The 23,419-nt window shown below is 38.2% G+C and overlaps 1 protein-coding gene across 2 annotated transcripts in view; it reads right to left on the reverse strand.

Annotated features, from left to right (window-relative positions):
- Window positions 1–23,419, reverse strand: part of MPP7 (MAGUK p55 scaffold protein 7) — a 158,052-nt gene that overhangs the window by 88,553 nt on the left and 46,080 nt on the right. For both annotated transcript variants that reach the window (XM_049798957.1, XM_049798956.1), the window contains exon 4: window positions 13,727–13,845. In XM_049798957.1, coding sequence (XP_049654914.1) covers window positions 13,727–13,845 — 119 coding nt within the window. The remainder of the gene's footprint in view (window positions 1–13,726; window positions 13,846–23,419) is intronic.

Genomic DNA, 23,419 nt, shown 5'->3' on the forward strand with positions numbered 1-23,419 from the left:
TTTATTCTTCAAGAAATAAGGATCTAGGAAAATGCAGACCAGCAATACAAAAGTATCAACTACTGGGATGCCAAGAGATTTCCTGAGAGTTTCCAACCAGGAACCGCGCCCCCCTGCCCCTTTTTTCAAGTAGGATGCAACCAAAGTCTTAGCCAGCATGATGTAGCCTGATTTACACTGCACTTGAATATGAAACCAGCAAAAATTTACATAATATCAGGAAGAAGTATAATAAACCAGGGAATTTTATTTTACATTTTTATGCCATAAATCAGTTATAACATTAACAAAACCAAAAGGGGACACATTTCTTTTTATATCATGCAAAAATGTCAATTTACACTTGATAGAACAAAAAATTACAAATATTGATCCAGCTTAACTCAGCTGAGCTCCCCCAGATCAACTGAAATACACTGAAGTACTCTCTAACTGTATCCATCTTCAGACAATCAACCTCAGTGTACAAGAGGTAACTCTTACCTACATTATTAAAGGTTTGGAAAATCAGTGGAAAAGCTGAAATAAGTAAAAACCAGCACAAGATTCCCACACAGGATGGTTATAAAAGTGTTAATAGGAATAATAAAAGGAGAATAAATGCACATAACACAAAGGGAATTAAAGGTGTCTCATACATTAAAAATTCATTTAGCAGTAGAAAAATAAATAGAAAATAATCCAGTTCTAATAAGTTAAAACACCAATATACATACTCAGAAAACAAAGGGACAGAGCAGAAGCAGGACAGAAGATGTGATCAAGCCATAGGTCTTACTTGGTGGTTATCTGATATACAACAAGAGGAAAATATTGCTTCCCCTTTGAGAGAAGACAATAATAAAACTTGGTCAGATTATTAGTTAGAATTAGTTAGAAACTGGTAGAAAGTGGATGTTTCAAGATGAAAGAGCACGGGAACACAAGTACAAATATTTTGTTACTTGGCACGTGCTATGGTATGATTCGTAGTTAGTCTTTAATGACATCAAACTTCAATATGACCAGCTTAGTATTGCAGATGCCGATTAACGTAATTACAATCATAGGTTACTTTTTCCCTAGAATGTTTGAAACTAGGAAATTCAAAATTGCACCCTGATTTATGGTTTGATCCTGATTAAAGCTGTGTATGTCTGTAGTGTCATTACTGGATTATTTAATCACTAAATGTCAACAAAAACTGCTCTCTTCCATGCAACCCAATCTGTAAAGCACATTAAAGCTGAAGATATTTTATGAAGACGATATCCATACTAAATGAAAAGCAGTACTGAAGCCATCCCATGCATAATCCCTAGCACTTATAGGTTATATAAGGTTTGGGGGTTTTTTAACTCTAAATGTCAAAATAATTGAGGCAGTCGTGTTTGTGAATAATTGACATCACTGGCATTTACCTTGTGCAGGTTGTGATTTCTAGCAAGAGGCAACAAGAAAGGTTAGAGATAGGGAGACAATACGGATTTAATTTCCAATGGACAAAATAAGACTGTTGTGATGGGTTGACCCTGGCTGGATGCCAGATGCCCACCAAAGCCACTCTATCACTCCCCCATCCTCAACTGGACAGGGGAGAGAAAAATATAACAAAAAAACTTGTGGGTCGAGATAAGGACAGGAGAGATCATTCACTAATTACCATCACGGGCAAAACAGACTCAGCTTGGGGAAAATTAGCTCAATTTATTACAAATCAGCCAGAGTAAGGTAATGAGAAATAAAACCAAATCTCAGAACACCTTCCCTCCACCCTTCTCTTCTTCCCGGGCACAACTTCACTCCCGGATTTCTCCACCAAGCCCCCCCAGTGGCACAGGGAGACAGGGATGGGGTTTATGGTCATCACACGTTATTTTCTGCTGCTTCACCTCCTCAGGGCGAGGGCTCATCATACTCTTCCCCTGCTCCAGCGTGGGGTCCCACCCACGGGAGACAGTCCTCCACGAACTTCTCCAGCGTGGGCCATTCCCACAGGCTGCAGTTCTTCACGAACTGCTCCAGCATGAGTCCTTTCCACGGTGTGCAGTCCTTCAGGAGCACAGACTGCTCCAGCGTGAGACCCCCACAGGGTCACAAGTCCTGCCAGAAAACCTGCTCCGTGGGCTCCTCTCTCCACAGATCCGCAGGTCCTGCCAGGAGCCTGCTCCAGCGTGGGGTTCCCACGGGGTCACAGCCTCCTTCGGGAACCCACCTGCTCTGGCGTGGGGTCCTCCCTGGGCTGCAGGTGGATATCTCTTGCACCGTGGACCTCCCTGGGCTGCAGGGGGACAGCCTGCCTCACCAGGGTCTTCCCCACGGGCTGCAGGGGAATCTTCACTCCGGCACCTGGAGCATCTCCTCCCCCTCCTGCTTCACTGACCTTGGTGTCCGCAGTCTTGTTTCTCTTACATGTTCTCACTCCTCACTCCGGCGGCTGTTTCTCCCCGTCCCAACTTTTTTCCTTCTTAAAAATGTTATCACAGAGGCATTACCACTATCACTGATTGGCTCAGCCTTGGCCGGTGGCGGGTCCGTCTTAGAGCCGGCTGGTATGGGCTCGCTCTCTCTCAAACACAGGGGAAGCTTCCAGCAGCTTCTTACAGATGCCACCCCCGTAACCCCCCCGCTATCAAAACCTTGCCACACAAAACCAATGCAACTGTTTAGCTCACACCATCCCCACCACTCAGTAAATACCATGTTCTTCAGGAAGGGTCATACTGTACCTGAGCCACTGGGGCAGAAGTCAGTGGCTCCAAGGTTCAGAATCTCCTCCTCTTGGGAGCAACGATTTCATGTTAGAGGTCTATGAAACAGGGTCAAGAAGGGCGGCAGCAGGACAGAAATCAGAAAAAAAACCAACCTAAAATTGAAGGGGAGAGCACGAAGTACCTACTTGGCATAATATTCTCTGAAACAAACAGTTCTGAAGGAAAAATGTGTCCTTGCTGACCACCACATGCATCAAGAGGGGCATACTGATACATCTAGTACAGTGAGTGAAAGTACAGGTTTAAGAAATGGAATTCAGAAATCAAAATGGATTATTATTTTACCCCTTGGCATCAATAATATTGGTGAGTGTATATCTGTGTGCGTAAGATCCAGGTCCAGAAACTGATGACAGCAGCGTGTGTTGATACTTCCCTAATGAATTTAACCATGTGTGTACTTTGCTAGCAATCTTTAAACTGGAGTAGCCAGCAAGTAAGAGGACACCCATATCTGGAAGGACTAAAGGTCCTCCACTCCAGTGGCTGGGTAAAGGGCTCAGGGTCCAGGCATGGCTATTTAGTTGGACTTAGAGCCCGTGCTGGTATCTGAGGAATTTGTAAATGTGGTTCTGCTTAGACATCTAAAGAGTGAAGGTGTGCGTGTTTTCAGCGCTGAACTTCAGTCGTGATCAGCTGGAGAGGAGAAATGGGACCAGGCTGTCTGCTTTTTTGTTTATATGATTGCCATTGGCACTTACGGGTAAAGGCACTGCTCTGCCTGTGGTAGCCTTTCTGGCCAGCTGGGCTAGTGGCACAGGCGCTCAGCCTTGCTACTGGTTGGACCTGCACATGGGAACAACAGCGGCTGCATCCATCTCTCAGTGCACCAGACCGGGCTTCCGCAGCCAAGTCAGAGGAGTCCTCACGTCCTGGGGTCAGCTACACTTGGCAACTCTCGTAACACCCTCAAACTCCAGTACTGATGGAGTACAAAAGATTTAAATATCTCACCTAGTTTGCATGTAATGAAATGGCGTAACTTTGTAAATACATGCAAACTAGGTGAGAGTAATATTTTCCCTAGGAATTTATATGGCCACATTAACATGGCATACAAATATTTCATCTTTATACAATTCCTGTCTTAATTTCCCTAAGAGACAAGGAATTAATCCAATTCTTATTTAGTAGATGAAAAATAGAAGAAGCTTGCAGACATACATGGGAAGACACACTGAGAGAAAAACTGGGTCTTAGTAAGAAAAATGGAGGTGGGGGAAGACAGCTGCAAAATACATGACCATAATGTACGTGTGTGCAACTCTAAATTGCCCGCTGAGGCACCAGTGTTTTTTGAAAACAAATCTAAGACAGCTCTAACTTTAGACAATTCAATGTTTTTAAAACTGTTCACTACAGGAATAGGAAAGATTTTTGCACTGTGGGTACCTCAGAGTGGTTCAGCTGGAGGAAGAAAGCATGGAACCTTTCTCTCTGTAGCACAGAAACGGACTATATCAGCATACTGAAGATGCTATGCCAAAGTGAATCTGTACATGTAGGCTTTGCTGTTGCACTGAAGGCATAGGCAAGTTACAGCAATTGCCCATTGTAAATTACTCATTCTTGATTTGCACAGACAGCTAAGCCTTATGCTTTGCATGGTTTTGAATCTTATTTCTTCAGCACCTCACTGGTTACTCTGCAGTGACTGGGCACCACATGGATAGCACCAGTTTGTTAAGTGCTTACATGCTGCAGCTCTCAACTTAGTGTAACCTATGTTTGAAGTGAACTTCCACTGACATCACCACACCTGCAAAGTGAACACTGGATTCTACCAAGATACCCAGAAATGGCTATTACAGAAACAACCCGTGGTTAAGAGAACACTGCTATACAAACAATGCTATCTGTAAGCCTAAAAGAATAGTGCACATGTAGCACACTACATTGCTCTCTTCTTTCCATACTTTAGAAAGGAAAAAGAGTTATAAGAGAGATAACTGAAAAAAGTTGTTAGTTTTTTTTTTTTTTAAAAAAGTGCTTAAGCCAGCATAGAAGAAAAAAAAGTAATGGGGAACAGAAAAAGAAAAGATAAGTAAAAACTGTGCGTGTATGCCTGTATTTCATACAAAAGAGGGAAGATGGTGAGGATGTGCATAACATTACACATATTACTGAACACTACACATTAACTTTATGAGGATTAGCTGAGGAACAGATACAACCAAGATTTCCAAAGAAAGAAGGACAGTTAACGTAAACAGTAACAAAACCTGCTGGTAGGAAACACAGGCAGGCATTTTTGCTAAATCTTATTTTAAAAATTTTTATTAAATCTTATGGTACCAGTTGCCATGCTTCAGAAAGATTTTACAACTATCACATCCTAACCTTCTTAACTCTTACAATGTTTTGGCACTGTAGAGGGTTGTTTGGGTAGTTATGACTTTCTGTTCTTAAAAGGAAAATAGTCCAAGACAGTAACAAAAAAAAATTGTTTTAAACACTCCATCACATGTTCTGACACAGAACTTCTGGTCCAAGGGAAAAGAACATTGTAGAAAAACAGTTTAAAATTACATTATCCTTGGATGTCTTGGATTTATCAGACTACTATTACTGAGCAGCTTACGAGACCTTTGATTGGCCTCAGTACTACAGACAAAAAATGTATCACTTTGGTTAAATAAATACTGTACAACCTTCATAAGACAAGAAAAATCTGGGTATGAGCATAGATTTGGGTTCTAAAACTTCTCTTTGAACCGCTGCACCAGTTTTGTCAGCAGGCTGGTACATTGCCCCTTCGGTAACAATGAAATTACAAACTATAACTATTTGTCTTAGAAGGACTGATTTACTTCTTTTACGTCCAGTACATTTTGGCTGGATTTCTGCTACTCTTTGGAGGGTTCCCAGCAGAAACTTTAAATCAATTACCGCCAATCCAAAAAAATGCCTCCGTCTGGATTTTAACCTAAACCAAAGTTTTTTCACATTCCAAAGCACTGATTTATTCACAAGTTTCAAGTAACAGTCATAGACCAACACTTCACACCTCTGATTTAATAAGCTTATCTGCTTTATTTTTCACTTCAAAAGTTTGTTGGTACACCATACCTATAGAGACTTCTGATACCAACCCAACTTCTACAGCTTTTATGAGACTAAGCTGTCAACAAGACAATTTAATTGATACTTTGGAAACTGATCTTTGAATTGTTTTATTATTATTATTATTTTTAACAAAGTGGGCTGAAAGGAGAAGCTGATGACAGGAATGGGACTTCCTTATGAAAATCTAGATGAAAAGTTGCAAGTGCCTATTACTAAATACATTAGCAACACTGATGTAGAAACTGCAAGATGCTAGAGATACCAAATGTCCAGACTTCTGACAAAGAAGTTAACACTAGATAGCCAGTTAAACTTCTACCAAAAAGTACAAAATAAAAATATATGAAAAAAATACAAAAAAAGTATTTATCACAGGAGAACCCATTCAATAGACTTCAGGACAAAATGATTATTTATGTCTACTAGCAGCCTGTTTCCTAATAAACTATCTACTAGCTACAATTATAAGAAATACTTTTGGTTGAACCATCACAGAGGATCCATATTTCACCACAACTGCACTAACCCATCCACTTGGCATTAAGTTGACGTGCATTTTCTTACAAACAAGCTTACACCATCCAAAGCTATGCCTGGCCACATTTTTAATAAATTGGAGATGCATTTTCTCACTTTATTAAAAGCACAAACAAGCACAGGTATGTATGTGTAAACACACATGGCAAAACAACTCTGTCTTTATGCGGAGAAGAAACAGTAAACCTGTTACATGTTATAAAACGTGGAAAGTTGGGGGGTTTAGTTATGATTTCAAACAGGAATCCATTTTTATTTTGCTTATTTTTGCGCAGTTACTACCTGATGTACTGCTTTTTTATACAATAAGAGCACAAACAAGTCAAAGGGTTCAACACACAGAGATCAACCAGAAACCTCCCCAATCTCAACAAGAGAAGCAATCATTTGCTCAATGCCTGGCTGCTAGTTAGCTTTTCCCTAATGTTTCCATAGAAACAATGTCGGCCTGAATAAAGTAAAGTTCCTGTACTATTTTCTATAAAACTTCAATTACCTTATTTTGATTAATCTGATCACTGTTCCCATGGAAATTAAGTTTAAAGGCAGCTGACTGCCTCCAGCTAAGAGCGATCTCTTTACTTGCAGATTTCAGTTGCTGGCTATTGAGTAGGTCTCAAAAAAATCACTTTGGCTTCAAAAGTAACGCTTTAAATTTATGTGGCATTTCATAAGGAATAACACCTTGCATTACACTTTTTTTGAATGCAATAATTTTGATGGAAGCAAAACGACTCATTGCTTCAGCGGTAATTATTCCAAATACGAATGCAAACTATTGTCAGTCATTAAGAGGCTTTCTTACAGAGTATTATTTTTCCAATAATTTTCACCTTTAGATAAGCAGAAAGCATGTGGCAAGTTTATATTTCAGTATATGAATCAGACCATTATCTACAAATACTTTGCATGAGAATAGTACTGAAATTCTAGCACTCCTCCATATATATTCTGTACATACAACTCAAGCAGGAAGCTTCAAAAATTAACTGGAGATCAAGCTTCCTCTCCAGACAATGAGAAAAAGAAAAAGAAAAGCCTTAAATTTCTTCCATGCAGCTTTTGTATTTCTTTGCAGATGGGGTATCCTAATACTGTCCATGTATACTGTACTGCTAGATAGTTCTGTAGGGCTGAAAACTTTGAGTATCGTGTGCTTTGCCAGCAGGACTTGAGGCAAGACTGGACCACACCTCTTTCAACAAGCGACATTCACTGAACAAGGACATCCTTACAAAAATCAAGATTTCCTTGATCTATGATGATCTGGATTTAAAGAATGACAAGCAACTGCCACCTATTATCTAGTACAGCAATATTAATGAATTCAACTATGGTAAATTCCTTCTCCCCTTGCCAGAAATAGTAAAAGTTTTCAAACTGGCACAACAGACCACACCTGTGCATTGTTTGGACTGTCTGCATTAAAAAGTGATCACTTTACTCTTGCCATCAGTAGGCTTTGCATGTTTTCTCTGACTGAAAGATGTAAACTATAACGTAACAAGCAACCTTGCTTGATTCTCCTCTAGAGCATGAAGAACAATTATTTTTCGTTGGCCATGAATTGTTACTGGCTGCCAACCACCACACTCACACCTCCTCCTCCAGATGGCCAGGTGGTAAATGCTTACTCACACCGCCTTTTCCTTCATTTTTTCCCATCTCCAAAGCAAACAGCACTTCAGACCTCCACATGAATTTACAGAACTGCAGCCTAGTCCCTTTACCGGGGAGGCACAGCTTTTTAAAAATAAATATGGTTGAGAACTCAGCAGTAAAGAACCTTAAGGACTTCAAGTACCAAAGCAACGTTTTAGTGAATGAGCTATCAGTTTCAATAATTCCACCCACTCCAAGGTGGTCCATACATCTCTCCAACTCTCCAATGCTTTCCCCCCAAACCACAACCCACCCACTCTGTTAGATCTGAGGTTAGTTGCGACCTATGGTCTACGAAACCCCAGTCCCACTTTCTCTTCTAGTGCATTTTCCAGGCTCGCTGCTCTTGGGTAATGCAGCTCCTCTGAGCTCCTTCCAAGGTGGCTGCTTTTGTCTGCCCTGAAATCAGAAACTGCTCTCACTATTCTCTTAACGAGTGCAAACATATTAGCCACCAAAAGCCCCTCACAAACACACCCTGCTCTCTCCATCTTCTATATAATATAACAGTTAACAGAAAAAAGTTCTTGTGAGCCACAGAAAACAGACAGTTCCAACAATAAATTATGAAGATTGTATAAATATTAGTTCTAGAGAAAGTATACATGAAGAACAAAGTAATGAGAAAGTAAATAACTTTAGTATGTTGAGCAAAAAATATTTCAATATCAGCTTCAAACTTGAAGTGCAGAAGCAGTCAACATTAACATCATCAGGCTGCCATGAAGAAAGCCAGCACCATCTCAGTACAATCATTCATTCTATATCATTTGTGTCATGCTCAGGTCTTACACTATCTAATACATCCTCCTCATCCACCATCACCCTCCCAGTCCTTTGACACATACAGAGACATAATTCCCTCCATCTATGGGTCATTCCCATCAAAAGTTCAGAACGAGTTCAGAACAATCAGTTGTCACACACGACTCATCAGAACAACTCTTATAATCTGAAGTCCACTTCCTCTACATTATTCCAGGAAGAAGATCCACATGCGTGGGTGCTTGAGCTCGTGCCCAGGCAGGAGCATTCACCATCCAGATGCATGACACGTGAGATGAATGCACATGATCTGTGCAGCATGCACCTGGATGTTGGCTGCAGAATGTCTGACACATCACAGGTAGGGGAAACTGCACCATATGACCCCTCCACAAGTGCCAAAAGAACCTGCATAGCTCTTCCCAGGTGAAAGGTTGGATAGCTATGAATTAGTCTATTCTCTACCATAAAATAAGCCATGAAACCTTACTGAGACTCTCTGATTCTGTACCACAGATGTAAACCCTTTCATCCTACAGACTAACAACTTTTTTCATGGAGATTGTGTGTAAAGCTCTGGGTAAAAACTATGAGTGTATATAAACTTGCCTATGAAGTAGGCTTGTACCAGTCCAGACTGAAGATTTAGCACACCATCTGCAGATCGTTGATTTTATCACTGTAAGCATGTGTGAAGTCAATCCGTTTTGCTTTGCCCTAGTCAGCTCATTTTTTGTAAATGGTATCTTTATTTTTCTCATTACCAAAAACGGAACCACAGTAGGCTGAAAGCATCTACATTTACATACTGAAAAAATCTGAGTCTTCATAGCGAAAATTTCCAATACTTCTACACCACAGTGATTGTAAAAATTGGGCTATGTAATCATATGATTCAACTTGCAAGCCAAAGAGATTACACCAGGATACATTCGACTATTGTATTTTTGGAAAAGTTGTTAGCCATCGACATGGACAAACATTAACATATACAAAATAATTTCTCAGAACTCCAAGTCAAGTCATATCCAGGTGAAACTAATAGAGAATTAGCACAAATTAGGGTTTTGCAGGGCCAGCTACCAAAATACTATGCAGTTATAATAAAATCAGACTATATTCACCAATTATTCCTTACTTTTGCAGTAGCTGTTTTCTTTTCCAGTGCCACGTACTGCTTTTTGGATGTACAAACTCTTCCCTATCACAGGGAACAGCAACACCACTTGCTGTGGCTTCTTTTTCGTAATGCAAAGTACAGTACTGGCTAAAGAACTGTGCGTGCTCTGAGCTGGCCAAAACCAATCAGTAAACTGCAATTGGTTAAGAAATACTTCAGTAGCAGCCCAACAGATAAGCTTACTCAATTCTTGATTAATCCACAACCAGAAATGTTTAAGGCAACAGTGCAAGTAGAAGCTTCATCCTGGAGCTAAACAGACAAACAGTAAAACATGTGTCTGGTGCACTAATAGCAAGCAAACGCACATGGAAATTCTTGCAGCTCCTCTAAAAATAAGCTAAAAAAGTAGTTAGAACAGATCTTTATTTATCCCTTCTGTTCCTCTAAAAAAAAAAAAATCCAAGCAGAGCACATGTGTACTGTTTCAGGTTTCAGCTACGTTAGTGCTCATAATTACCCTGAAGGATCTCTTCATGTTTCTTTTCTATAAATCTCTACAGAATTATTGGCATCTCTGCTATATAAAAAGTAATGAGATAGCTGAAGATTTTTGGTAGAACTTAAGAGAGTCATGTAATAAGACAAGGAAGTAACAAATTGAGGGAAGCAGAGAAATTTTAAACATTCACTATCCACAGCCAGTTTTCTCTTCCAAACTGTCAACAACAGTTGTGGGTTCCCTCTTCTCTATACTTTGCAAAATAAAATCTAATCAACAGATTCCTTTATTGAGAAAAGAGACAGCAAGAACAGTTGCATCAGTTTTTGCTGGTTTTACTTACTACAATAGGAATGTACTGTAGGGAACAATCCAGTATTTGCAGGGGAATGGACTGGATGATCTAATATAACTTTTCCATTTCTGACTTCTTAGAACAGCTCAAGCTGATCCAAGTTCACAAAGAGGTTTCTGTCCAACAATACCGAATGAAGAGAACTCCAAGACAAGGTTTAGGGCTTTTTTTTTTTTTTTTTCCCTTTTTTCTTTCTCTTCAATATTAAGAGAGCCAGAATAGTGAACCATATACTATGGTATACAACCAGACAGAAAACACTGTGATAACTAAATACCCATAAAACTTAAAATATCCATAAAAAAAGCAGAAAGCTCATTTTATACTTAAACCTTTCAAGCAATCTGGAGCATTTTATCCATTTTATAACTTAGAAAAAAAGCTCTTTTCTAATATTTGAAAATATTAAACAGTAAGGTAAGAAGATCAGCATAGAAATTTTTATTAAGCAGTATGTCTATCTGAAATAGAGAAATATTAGTGCCTAAGTAGTAGTATACCCATGCTCATTTTCTTCCAAAACCAACACATACCAGGATCGCAACATCCTTGGCCCTAAGCTAGTGCCTTTTTTTTTCTTTATTACAAAATATCTGTCATCATTGTCTGCCTGAGGAATTAAAAACATTTGTCTTTGCAAGTACAATTAACTTCAAGAAGTTATTGCTAGGAAAAACAGTCTTTCAAATAAGACACCGGAACCCAGAAAGAAAGGTTTGGCACTGCTGAAGCCTTATAACAGGGAAAAACTATGGCAGATGGTGTTCTTTCTTTTGCTCTTACAGCTCTCTTCCAAAAAGGCTATGGGCTGCCTTCTCTGAAACTTGATAGGATACTGAATAATCCTTCCAAAAATGTGTTAAAGGTCAAACAAATACCATGAGTTTAAGATACAGTTAAGCCCATCTTGGGGCAGGGATATGCACTAGATAACCTTTTGTAAGCTCTTTGTGCCCTACTTTCTGTACCTGAACTCCACAGAAACCAAAAGGTGAGGTTCAATAGCCTGTCATATGCACTGGATCAGACCAGATGCTCTTAATACTCCCAATTCTTATAATTAAAAAATTTTTTCTTTTGAATGAAATTAATATGGTGTATTAAAGAAGTGTGACTAGTGAACACTAAAGATGCAGTTTCAAGAATTAAGTCTATTGTAAGATAGTGTTAGACTTACTAGGACATTAAAAGAACCGTTCACAGGGTAAGAGTTACATGTACATTTAATACTTGGACATAAAATGTACAAGATAAATAATAAAAATGGTTGGAATACTTCAAAGCCTTCTTGTTACAACTGCAATAAAGTGACCGTTCACTGATCCCCCCCAAACTTTCTATCTGCCTCAAGAAAGCCTTCTCATTAATTCTTTTTTGTTAAAAGCAGAAAGACCAACCCACCCTGCAATAACAAGTAATGTGGTAACTAGGGCACGCAACTAGGAGAGCCAGTAGGAGAGCCAACTTTTCCAAACTGAGAGTATACTCAAGGAGAGTAAACTAATTACTGTTGTGCTCTCTTTGTCTTCTTTTGAGGGAAGGGGCAAAACGGAGCAAGTGAAGGAGTTTGAAAACGTTTAGGTTTTGCCTCAATAGAAAATTAGATCAAATGTTGAAATGTGTTTCACACATCCACATTCATTTTCTAGTCAGCCTTCTTTAATTCCCAATCCAGAAAGAAAACTAATTTAGCAACTGACCTAACATTTTGCTCAGATGCACACCACTGTCAGCCTCTATTAGAAAGACAACCGGTGTTCCCCTTGCAGTGATCTTCTGAGCCACCTGACCAGACAGCTGCAGCAAAGCAGTAACGAGTCTGGGAATCACCGCATTTCAGAAACTTTCAGAAACATTGATGAAATTCCTTAGGTAAGCAAGTACCGCAAAGCACTGTTCCCCTGCTCGTTGCTTTTGTGTATCAACTACCAGAGAGTACTTGTGTTTACTTTTATATGCAAATTTACAGCTATTTTGAAAATAATTTTGGCCAAGTATCAACATTATTACATATTTTTCCAGAATAAGATAGCTGAAAGAAATGGAAAAAGGTGACTCTTTCAAACCTACATCAAACTAATCCCAATTTAAGGTTCTTCTAGATCAGTGACTGACAAGGGTAGGAAATTCGGCTCGATTATGTAGAAGTCTGGATATATTCACAGCATGGGTTACTACCACCTACTGACTCACTTGAGACCTCAGAATTTCCTTCCAGCTTGAATTAGCTCTGTGCTGGAGACTGAAGACATACTTACCATTTTGTAGGAGTGGAACACTTCTTACCAGCTGATTGGTCCAATTTTTCTGCTATAAGCAATTTTAACATTATCAGGGTAGCTCTGCATACTCCCATGGCATGCTTTGATTTCTTATTGCTGATCATTTTCGTAGCAGGACACTATACTTTAGTCAAGTATTCTTCCAAACTTATTTTAGGTGGTACTTTAGTCCAACATATTTATGTGCAAAACACAATTTTAAATGGAGGCAAGCCAATAAAAGAAACAGCTTACTAGAATTTCAGTTGACTTTGTTAAAGGAAATTATTTTAAATTAATGTGGCTACTGAACTGTTGCCATACTTGACCTCAGAAAATATATTCCTTCTAATTTTTGCTGTGAACATTTATTTATTTAAGCTAAACTCCAGGTCTTCAATGTTGACCATAAAGAAGTCTCAGATTTCCTGCTACTATTTCGTACTCTTTTTTTCTAAACAAGGGCAAACAACATATGTTTGCTGCATTAGCGTTACACTGCCAAAACATCACTCTTAAATGAAATCATCTATGTATTTTTGGTAGAATCTTATTTAACAACTTCCACCCCTGACAGAAACAGAGTTAAAACAAGGCTGTTTTGTTTTCACTGAGCAACAGTTTGATCACTGGTTTACTAGATGGCGCTCAAAACATTTTTCCATATGCTCTTCTCAAAGAGAATCTGACTTAAATGTGGTTTACCTTCACCAGTGAATGAAGGCTTTTTTCACCAAACATATCCCAGAGGAAGGTCAGGTCTTCCTGGCTGTCCACATGTGGCTGCAGCTGGGCTGGCAGTGCAGCCAGCAGCTCGTACAGACCTATAAAATGAAAATAAAACACAAAGTGTAATCTAGGGGTGATCTCATTAATTTCACTTAACAGTTCTGTGTAATTGGCTGCCTGGAGCATGTCATTTTAACTGAATAGGGAGTCTGGAGTATCCAGCATAACATTAACTTGTAGAACCAAAAGGAACATTTTAAAAAAATTACTAAGAAGCAAGTATTAGCAGTGTACTTTTTACCTTGTCACAGTTGTCAAGCTTCTACATCCGTATATATTTACACAAGGTTATGCAGAAAATTCATAAAGGTTTTGAAAAAAGGACAAAACCAGAAAAAAACATACATTCCTTTGCTTAATCGTTATTCCATTTCCCTTGATGTTAGCCAAAGAGTGAAATGAGTCATGAATAGGAAAAACTTCCTTAAAAGAACAGAAACTGGATAGGGTGGTCCATTAAAAAAAGGTTCGTGGTTTCTCTAGTATTTCTTGCTAATATATTGCTTAATATTTTTTTTATCCCGCGTTCAGTAGGAATCCACAGCAAGACAAAAGGAACTGCTTTGTTTTGCAGGATTAAACCTTAAAAAATAAAACCAACACAGTTTTCCCAGACACATAGGCACACAGAAATACTTCAGTAACATTTTTCATTTGCAGGTATTTGAGATTCTCCGTAGGGTTAAAGCAATTGCTGTTCCCAGTTATTTGTGGCACACCTCACCAGCGGTCTCGGAGGGGCAGACAGTAGCACACTGTTCCACAGTAGCATACAGCATAAAATATCCATCATGCACACAAGCCATCAAACTGCTGTCCAAGAAATGTAGCAACAGTGTTTGCAGCAGCCCTCTGTAGGGAGGGAACCTGGCATGAGTTGATATCAATTCATAGCACATGTTTAATTTTCCAGTGGGATTACTTGGGGTAAAAAGGACAAAATGCCTTTTTCTCCTGTCTGCTGTCTACAAAAACACCAACAGTCTCCTGGGATCCAAGATACACGGTCCTGTTATTATTTTTAGTCTGAGTAAGTGCTGCTGTTCATCACAAGGACAGATTTACAAGATATTCTACTGGTGAAGAACATTGTTTAAGTTATAGGTTACCTATCATTATGCCTATTATCTCCCTAAAACTTATGATTTAGAATATTTATTAGTAAACATAATTTCGCAACCTTTCCAGGCACTACATAGCCCTTTCAAAATTACATACAGCACCTTTGGGATCCAATTATTTAACTTTGTCTTTTTACTGCCTCTCAGTAAAGTATTCTGGAAAAAAAGTTCCTTCCAGATACATTCTTTTTTGTGGTCCAAGTGTTTTTGGTGGTTGATATTAATTTCTCTCAGAATCTTGCTTTTATTTAAATCTGCTCTTGTTTATGCTTCAGAAAAACTGCAAAAAAGAGGATACAACTGAAGCCACTACAATTTTGCACAGACACAAACAGAACGCTGAGCCTTGCCTAGTGAGATACGGTCACTGATTGAGCTGACACCCAGAGAACAGGGATTTGAATGGGACTCTTGACTCTAGACTTTCTGGTCAAATAGAACTTCAGCACTTAGCAAAAATGGTTATGTTTATCACACAATCCATGCTTCAAAAACATTTTCATTTAGAAAATTAAAAAAAAAATTCTTTACACTCAGCCTTATACTTCTGCACATAGCCACCTTTGTTACTGCAAATACGTTTACCTCAGAATAACCTGAAGGTTGTTAGAAAATGGAATAGAAGGTTCAATGTAAACTCACACAGTGCTATAACTGCTTAGGAACAATTCATGTGTGCCATTCAGAAGAAAGAAAACATTAACTTCAGCCACTCCTTTCAAATAAGAGATGTATAACTGAGTAAGCTTTCTTTTCCTTGACCTATCAGATCTGCTTAAATTTCGCATATAATAAACTATAAAACTATTCTATCCTTGTAAGTTGCTCCTCAAAGCTTTGATAATTAAATCCCCAGTGAAAATAAAATGAAAGTTCATGTTTCCTAATGGATTAACTATTACAGTAGTGACACAGGGTAAGACTGAATCTGCCTATAACGAGACTTTAAGTTTTATGCACAGAACTCCCAGAGAAAAATCCTGCCTGCTGGCACTCCAGGACTGACTAACCCTGCAAGTGCTTACACACATCCAACTCAAAATTGGCTGTGGGCTTCCCTTATTCATATAGCCCTGAACTGCTCCTTCTAGGGGAATGGCTGTCCATATCCCTAGTGCGCTACTCCAGCTTCAACAGCAACACACCACCAATCTGTGCAACTCTCCTGGGGAAGTGGAGAAACCTAGATGGGTGCTGACTGATTTTATCCAATATCATGGCTATGTTTCTAGTTGTGCCCTGCTTTGGCTCTACAGTCCAGTGTTTATGGCTTTCAGCCAGAAGGAAATCAGAATCCCACTCTTCTCCACAGCAGCAGAACCCAAGGACTATGCCATGCAGCATGCTGGAGAACACCACACTCCCCTCTTCAGACTTCTCTTGAAACTGAGCACTATGTAGCCACAGGTAAAAAAATTCAATCAAGGAGCCAAACAAAAATCGGGCAGAAGGAGGACTTCAGGTATTTAGTTGGGGAGAACAGAAGACAAAGATCCAGAATATGTCTAAAGTTAAATTTATGTAATTCCAGATCATCAGACTCAGCTATCGCATGCTTCGAAAACAGAAGGTAATGGCAGCAGAAGATGCTAGCACCTGTAAAGGTTTACTTTTACAGACAGAATCTCATTTTCTCTTGTTCCTTCTGTGGTGCCCAGTAGCACAGAATCAAAAATTTTCAGATGGGCATCCAGATTTTTATATATGAAGAAAAACAGTATGTGGATCTTCTACACACACACACCCCTCCAACTAAAACATCACATTTTATTTGTGTCTCAATTACATAAAGTGTGTTGTTCTTACTCATTGCAGTGTGAAGAAACAGCGAAAATTATGGCTGGCGTATGACTTTACTAGCAAATGGGATTTAAAAGAAAGTGCTTTTGTGACATGGGAAAAAAAATTTGTCAAGTTACTGTAAACGGGTAATGAAGTTGAAATGACTACATTGGCAACTACATATTGGCCTAATTTAAATGACCAGATCTGATAACTTATCACATCCATCTTTCCAACACCTGAAGGGCGGTAGCTCAAATCTCTGCAGCCCCGTAGGTGTCACTGTAAAGAGATGCTGCCATGCAGAAGTAGAAGTAATCCAAACTTAACAGCAAAGACTGCTTCAGCCCAACCTCAAACCTCCTGCAAAACTTCTAACTAGCAGCTCAGGTGGTTATGCAAGGCAGAGCCAAAGGCCACTGAAATAAGTGCAAGTTTCTCACTGGTATTAGTACTGCCAAGCTGTCGAAACCAGATTAATTTTTTTTTAGTCTTCTCAGTAGCAATTATAAAGACTGAAATGATGCTATACTGAACACTTTTGATCACTTCTAAAAACAAAAATTACCTTTTGAAAAGGTCATAGCTAAACCCCTATATTCAGATAAACTGCTTTGTAAATTAAAAACGCATGTTCGTTGCATAAGCCATGGAATGAGATGTATCTCAGCTCCTCAGAGCTGAATGCCACCGTTGTAAGCATGTGGCTGCCAGGCCTCAGTTGTGCTCTTGGTCTCAATTTGATGTTTCTCTTAAAGTCCCACCTTCTTGAGTCATATGACATGCATGGACCTCCTATTAAAAAAAGGATTTTGCATGCATTTTTGGAAAGATGCCCACAATTTAAATAAACACACAAAAAAAGCTTTTAAAAAAAAGTACCTAGAGATTGTGTTTAAAAAAAAAATCATGAAAAGCCAAAAGAAAAAAATAATCCTGTTTTTTTTAATGCCTGATGTTAGCAATACTATAAAGAGTCTTGAAAAAATTAAAAAAAAAAAAAAAAGCAGCTTTTTTTTATACAGTGCTGCTATTCTGCTCAGGTTCTTCTAATATTTTTTTTTAGTCTAGTTTGCCTAAACGTAACCAGGTTTTATATTTAAAAGGAATCATATGCCCACTGGGATTTCCTAGTATCAAAATACTTCAGGTGTCAAAATTCAGTAAAGTAAACATAACTTACACAAGAATAACTCATTTACTTCAATTTTTAAAAGCAGATCATTTATTCAAAGGTCCCAGAAGATCTGAGCATACATTAAAAAAAATTAACAATGAGCTTAAACATGGAGATGTAAGACTATTTTGCAATTATAAGGGGCGAAGTAGGTTCAGTCAGTCCTACAACAGGGGGGGTGGGGGGTGGGGGTGGGGGGTGGGGGGGGTGGGAAGCCCAGATCACATTGTAATCATCCCTGGACATTCCCAAATCATTGAAACAGAGGACAAAAAAGGGCCCTTTCTAGGTTAAACAAGGTCATATAATCCAGTGGCAGTACTAGGAGTCACTTTCAGATAAACAAGGGAGCTCCTAGTTTTAGATACTAGTATGCTACTATTTTTATTCATGTTATATAAATCAGGTACAGTATCTAAAACTTATGTGAACTAAGGAAAAGCCTATGGCGTGGAAATGTTAATAAAAGAAGACAAGCATTGCACACAGGAATAATATAAAACTCTTACAAGAGTGGAAGCGGGAGGGGGTTGTTTGAAAGTGCTTCTGTAGTCTATTAAATCTGATTACCTGATTCAAGAATAAAGAAATTTAGAAGTAATAAATTAATATTGGGCATACAATACACTTTTCATGAAATTTAGTTCAGCCAAGAAAAGTGACACAGGGAATTAAAAACCAATGACTAGATAACCTTGCCTACAGAAATAGCCCATGTAAACTAGACGCATGTAGATAATCTAAATACACATACATAATCTAAAACTAAAATTTACAACAGCTTGTCATGGATAGAGAAACAACTCTGAAGATTTTGGGCTTGCTGCAAGAGCAAGTAAGTAAAATGGCTGCAGAATAAGGCTTGGACTAAGGAAATAATTTCAAGGGAAAATCCAGCTATGTTTGAAAACTCAGCACTGTCCCTGCTTAAAAAGGTAATAGATAAATTTCAATTTGTTCTTTCAACACACTTAAGAAGTTCCTGTCTTCAGAGTATCTTCAAGCTTTTCCTAAGCTTAATTAATACAATTTAGTTTTATTCGATCTGAACAACAGAGTGTATAATAATGGCAATTCCAATTTAAAAATATGTACAGTAAATTTGCACATGCAATAAGATTTAAGACTAAGCAGCAATGGAAAGCTTTTAAGTCAGAAACAACGGGACATAAAGAATTTTTCCAGTTCTAGAAAATTACTTCCTTCGTAGTGTTATATTCTATAGAAGACTGCTTGTTCCTAGGAGGAGAATAAATGGCTAAGCAATTGATGAAAGTGTTCCCGTACTGAACCACTCACACTGCAGATTCCAGATGCTCTACATTCTTGACATCAGAATGGAAAAATTTACTGTTAGTCTAGAGAAATTTAATATCACCATTCTTGTCATATCCTTCATAGCTTCATTATTAGGACAAGTCTGTGGAAGCTATAAACTAGTGCTAAATGATAAAAAATATGGTCTCTGCGTTCCATCGCTCTTGCATATTACAAGAAAACACCAACTTTGTTTTGGTTAGTGTAAGGAAAGAAATGGAGACAAATGGATGTGCATTTGCTTTCATATGTTAATTAGTTTCCTGAATTAGCATTCTGAACAATGATGCCAGACTTCGAATCAAAAATTTTTACAGTAACTGAGGGATAATAAACACTAAAGAACATATATCTAAGCCCAGAACAACACTGTAAAATTTTATTGTATTAATAAAATGGGACACACCAGCCTTTAAATTTTCCACTTTGTCAAAGGTAAAATAATCAGCACCATTTGCTGCCATTTATAACAAGCTGACATTTTTTCACATTTGAACTGTACTTTACAGTTCTATAAAGGCTCAGACAACACTTGCCTTACACAAAAGCAAACAGCATTGCAGCAGAAACACTCATTCTGACATCCTCGCTGCTGCATAATAAAATCAGTCACTAACACCAAATATTGAAAATTACTTCATTCTGAAGTTTGAGATCAGTATTTATGCACAGGTTCAAATAAAAACATATGCAGTACACATATGCATTAGGATAGACATACTGCACCGTCCTATCAGACTCCAGTTGTAAAAAGACCACTATGTGCTCAAGTTTACGTGCTACAAATAGTTCTTTTTTATGTTCTCTTAAGTAATTCCACTGAATATATGGGCTTCCTGACACTGCAAAACGTTAAAGACTAACAATTTTTCTTTGCAGAACCAGAGTGATTAACTCATTCCAGCATGTACCTTTTTTTAATTTTGCAGTTTAGTGTTTTAAAAAAGGATTAAACTAATTTTCAAAGGCACAGAATACTGTGTAACTAGATAATCATGACATTTGAGTGATCAGCATCTTTAAAAAAATATCTGGTTTGATTTATTCGCAAATTCACAAAAAAAGTAAACTGCTGAAATCCTTATGGATGGCACAGCAATAGAAATGTCAATGCTCTTTTTTTCCTAATGAAAACGAGAATTTTGCTATAAGTCCTCAAAGTACAAGATTACATACTCACTAAGGGTAATACAACCTTTTAACTTAAAAGTTGTACCAAATTTTTATTCCTCCAAGCTACAGTAATTTGTTAACCCACCTTAAAACAACATTATGACAGAAAATGTTGAAAGCGAGCAATCATTTAAGCCCACCACTTTTAAAAATATTATTTCCTTCAAAATGGAAAAGTCTTTAGTTTTGGAACTTGGCTCACAGAGCTAAAGAATCCGCAGTTGTTTGAAACAGTTATTGGTCTTTTAGGATTTGTCTCAACATGTGTATTTCAGATTTAGCATACCACATACCTTTATGTTCTGATGCGAGTTAAATAGTTGATCCCTACTTGCATTCATACAGGGCAACACTGTTGCTGCAGAGTTCTTGCTTGTACAGCTCATCAAAGCTGCTTCAAAATCGAAACCCCTCAAAATGTAGTTACTTAATGCTGTATCAACAAAGACACTGTCAAAGTTCATAAAATGTACTTCCATGAGTATTCAAAAGCTCTCCTATTATCTGCAAGAGCAACACATACATAAAACTGATTTAAAGTGACCTATCAAGCACAAATTAATAAGCAGCTTGTGGAAAGCTCATACAGAGATCTGACATTCGTATTTTTTTCGAAAACTCTTGGCTCCTCCAACAAAGCCTGCATACTACGACACCTTGAATAACCTTGACTAATTGACTGGTCCTTTGTATAGACATCAACTTGGTGAGTCTTTAGGATTTCTATCTAGATCTTCATCAACACTAGAGAAGGCAATAGCAAGTACCTGGCAGTCAGTCAGGAAAAAACTCATTCCAGCACTAGGATGTCACTGGGCATGCTTGCCATGTTTAACTCTTTAGTCACAGTTTGCAATGTTAAGAGACTTGGCACTGGGCAGGGGTGGCAAGGAATACTGAAAGTAGCATTTTACATCTGCAAAAGGAGGACACTATCGCATTAAGAGTCTAAATAAAGATTTCTAACAACAGAAGTCAAGACTATTTTCAACTTATTGTGCCTAAAACTACTGGAAACACCATTTGATTACCACGTATCTCAACCTTTCATGTTGTGTCTTGAGAGTAGAAGGAAAAGTCCTACAATCCTAGGCAGTACTGATGCCCAAAAACATGCTAGCATATTATTTCAGTGTTGTGATTCACTGTATGACTGAGCTTAAAATTTGACACTCAAAACAAGTTATGCCATTACATCAGTCAGTCATACATACAGCCACATACACTTGATATACAAGTCTATAGAGGTATATAGGAATATACAAAAGCTTAAAGGGTCAAGTACATCATCATCTTATCTTGAAAGTAAGCTTAGAAAATTAAACTATTTGAAATAATTAAACTATTTCACAGTTTATTCCTAAGATTAATATGCTACATTGAGGGGGTTTTTTGTTTGTGGGGTTTTTTTTAAACCAATCTGTTATTTTAAACACAAAATCATATTTGAACCCCTGTGCTCCACAACAAGGCAACTAACAGCTAGCAGCGAAGCTTCTCACTATCTCTTAGTAGTACTAAATTTCCCTCAAATTAACAGCTTTAGTTTTATTAAATCAGCCAATACTTGATGTGAAATTGGGCTGAGAAGCCACAGAACCTTTTATCTGACAGCAAATGCACACGATACATACGGTCTGCTAGCTAACCTGGATGCTGGCACAGCTACACTTGAATGGTACAGCATGGCAGCCTGCTCTTGGCAAAGGACATCTGGCATCACTAGGAACTGTCAACCATTTGTGTAATTACAGCTTTTGGTCCAACATACATAGCTATACATTTAAGCCTCTGGTTAGAAACAATATAGGCTGTCGTACTTTCAAATTTACTACAAAACTACACATTGCTCACCAAAAAAAAAAAAAAAAAAAAAAAAAAAAAAGAGTAAAAATTGTTGCAGCTGCCAGACCATTTAAATTTACATTTGTGTCCAAGAACTGTAACAGTTTTAAAGAGTTTACCATCAGTAAATATAATTGCACACATTTTCTGATTCCACACTGCTGAATCAGTCTACCATAACATAAAATATTAACCCAAACCAGAACAGTTTAGACAAATTTCATTCCACTTTGAACAAGTATTCCAACAGTCACCATAAATATGTTGATACCAAAATAAATACCCTTTCCAACACCAGCAAGTTGTATTTTTTAAAATTAAATATGATAGCAATTAAAGCTAGCCATACGTCTCATACTTTCCCAAATCTTTCATATTCACGTTAGCCTACAAGCCATTTAATGCCTCTGGCAGCTGGAGATGGGGAGAATTCAAGAATGCACGATAAAATATTGGCTCTATTTATTAATTCTGTATAAATTTTGCCTCAGCTAGCGTATCGGTTTTCATGAAAATCTAGCCATATCTGTGCATTTCAACTTGGTGAGAAATTTAAGTAGCCTTGAAATTACGATGCAGCCAAAGGCATTTACATACTACACTTGCGGCAGCACACCTATACCTAAGTCATAAGCAATGGTGTGAAGCAGGCGAGCGAAGGCTTTCCACTTGCTCCGTTTCCACTGCGGCACGTCAGCGGGGAAGCAGAGACAGTTTGGAGCAGGATTCAATTGCCCTGCAAGCCTTCACCCTGGCAGGCTCCAACGGAAGAGCTACTCCCAGAAATCTTTCCTTCATCACTCTCCTAAATTCCCTTTCTCTTCATCTCATGACAATGAACCCAGACCTTTGGCCACCATTTTACGTTATTACATTTTTTTAAACAGGCTGTAAAAATAGAACTGCCTGATTTCTATCTCCCTCCTCATTCTGAAAACTGGTTTAAAAGGCTGAAATCTTTAGCCACTTCAGCTTAATTTGTCCTTCTTCCCCTACAGATGTTTCTGATGTCCCCCTCTCAGCTCAGCCAACTACTCAGCTTTTTCTTCATGTCATTTCTGTTTCTTTTTTTTTTCCTCTCTACCTTTTTATCCTTTTCATTATCAAGCATTCTTAAAATAGATTATGTTAAAACTGGCAAGCTGATTAAAATGCATTAGTAGCAAATAAAGGGAAGACATCTATATGAAAACA

The sequence above is a fragment of the Accipiter gentilis genome, chromosome 4 (genome assembly GCF_929443795.1).
Source record: "Accipiter gentilis chromosome 4, bAccGen1.1, whole genome shotgun sequence".
Taxonomy (NCBI): Eukaryota; Metazoa; Chordata; class Aves; order Accipitriformes; family Accipitridae; genus Astur; species Astur gentilis.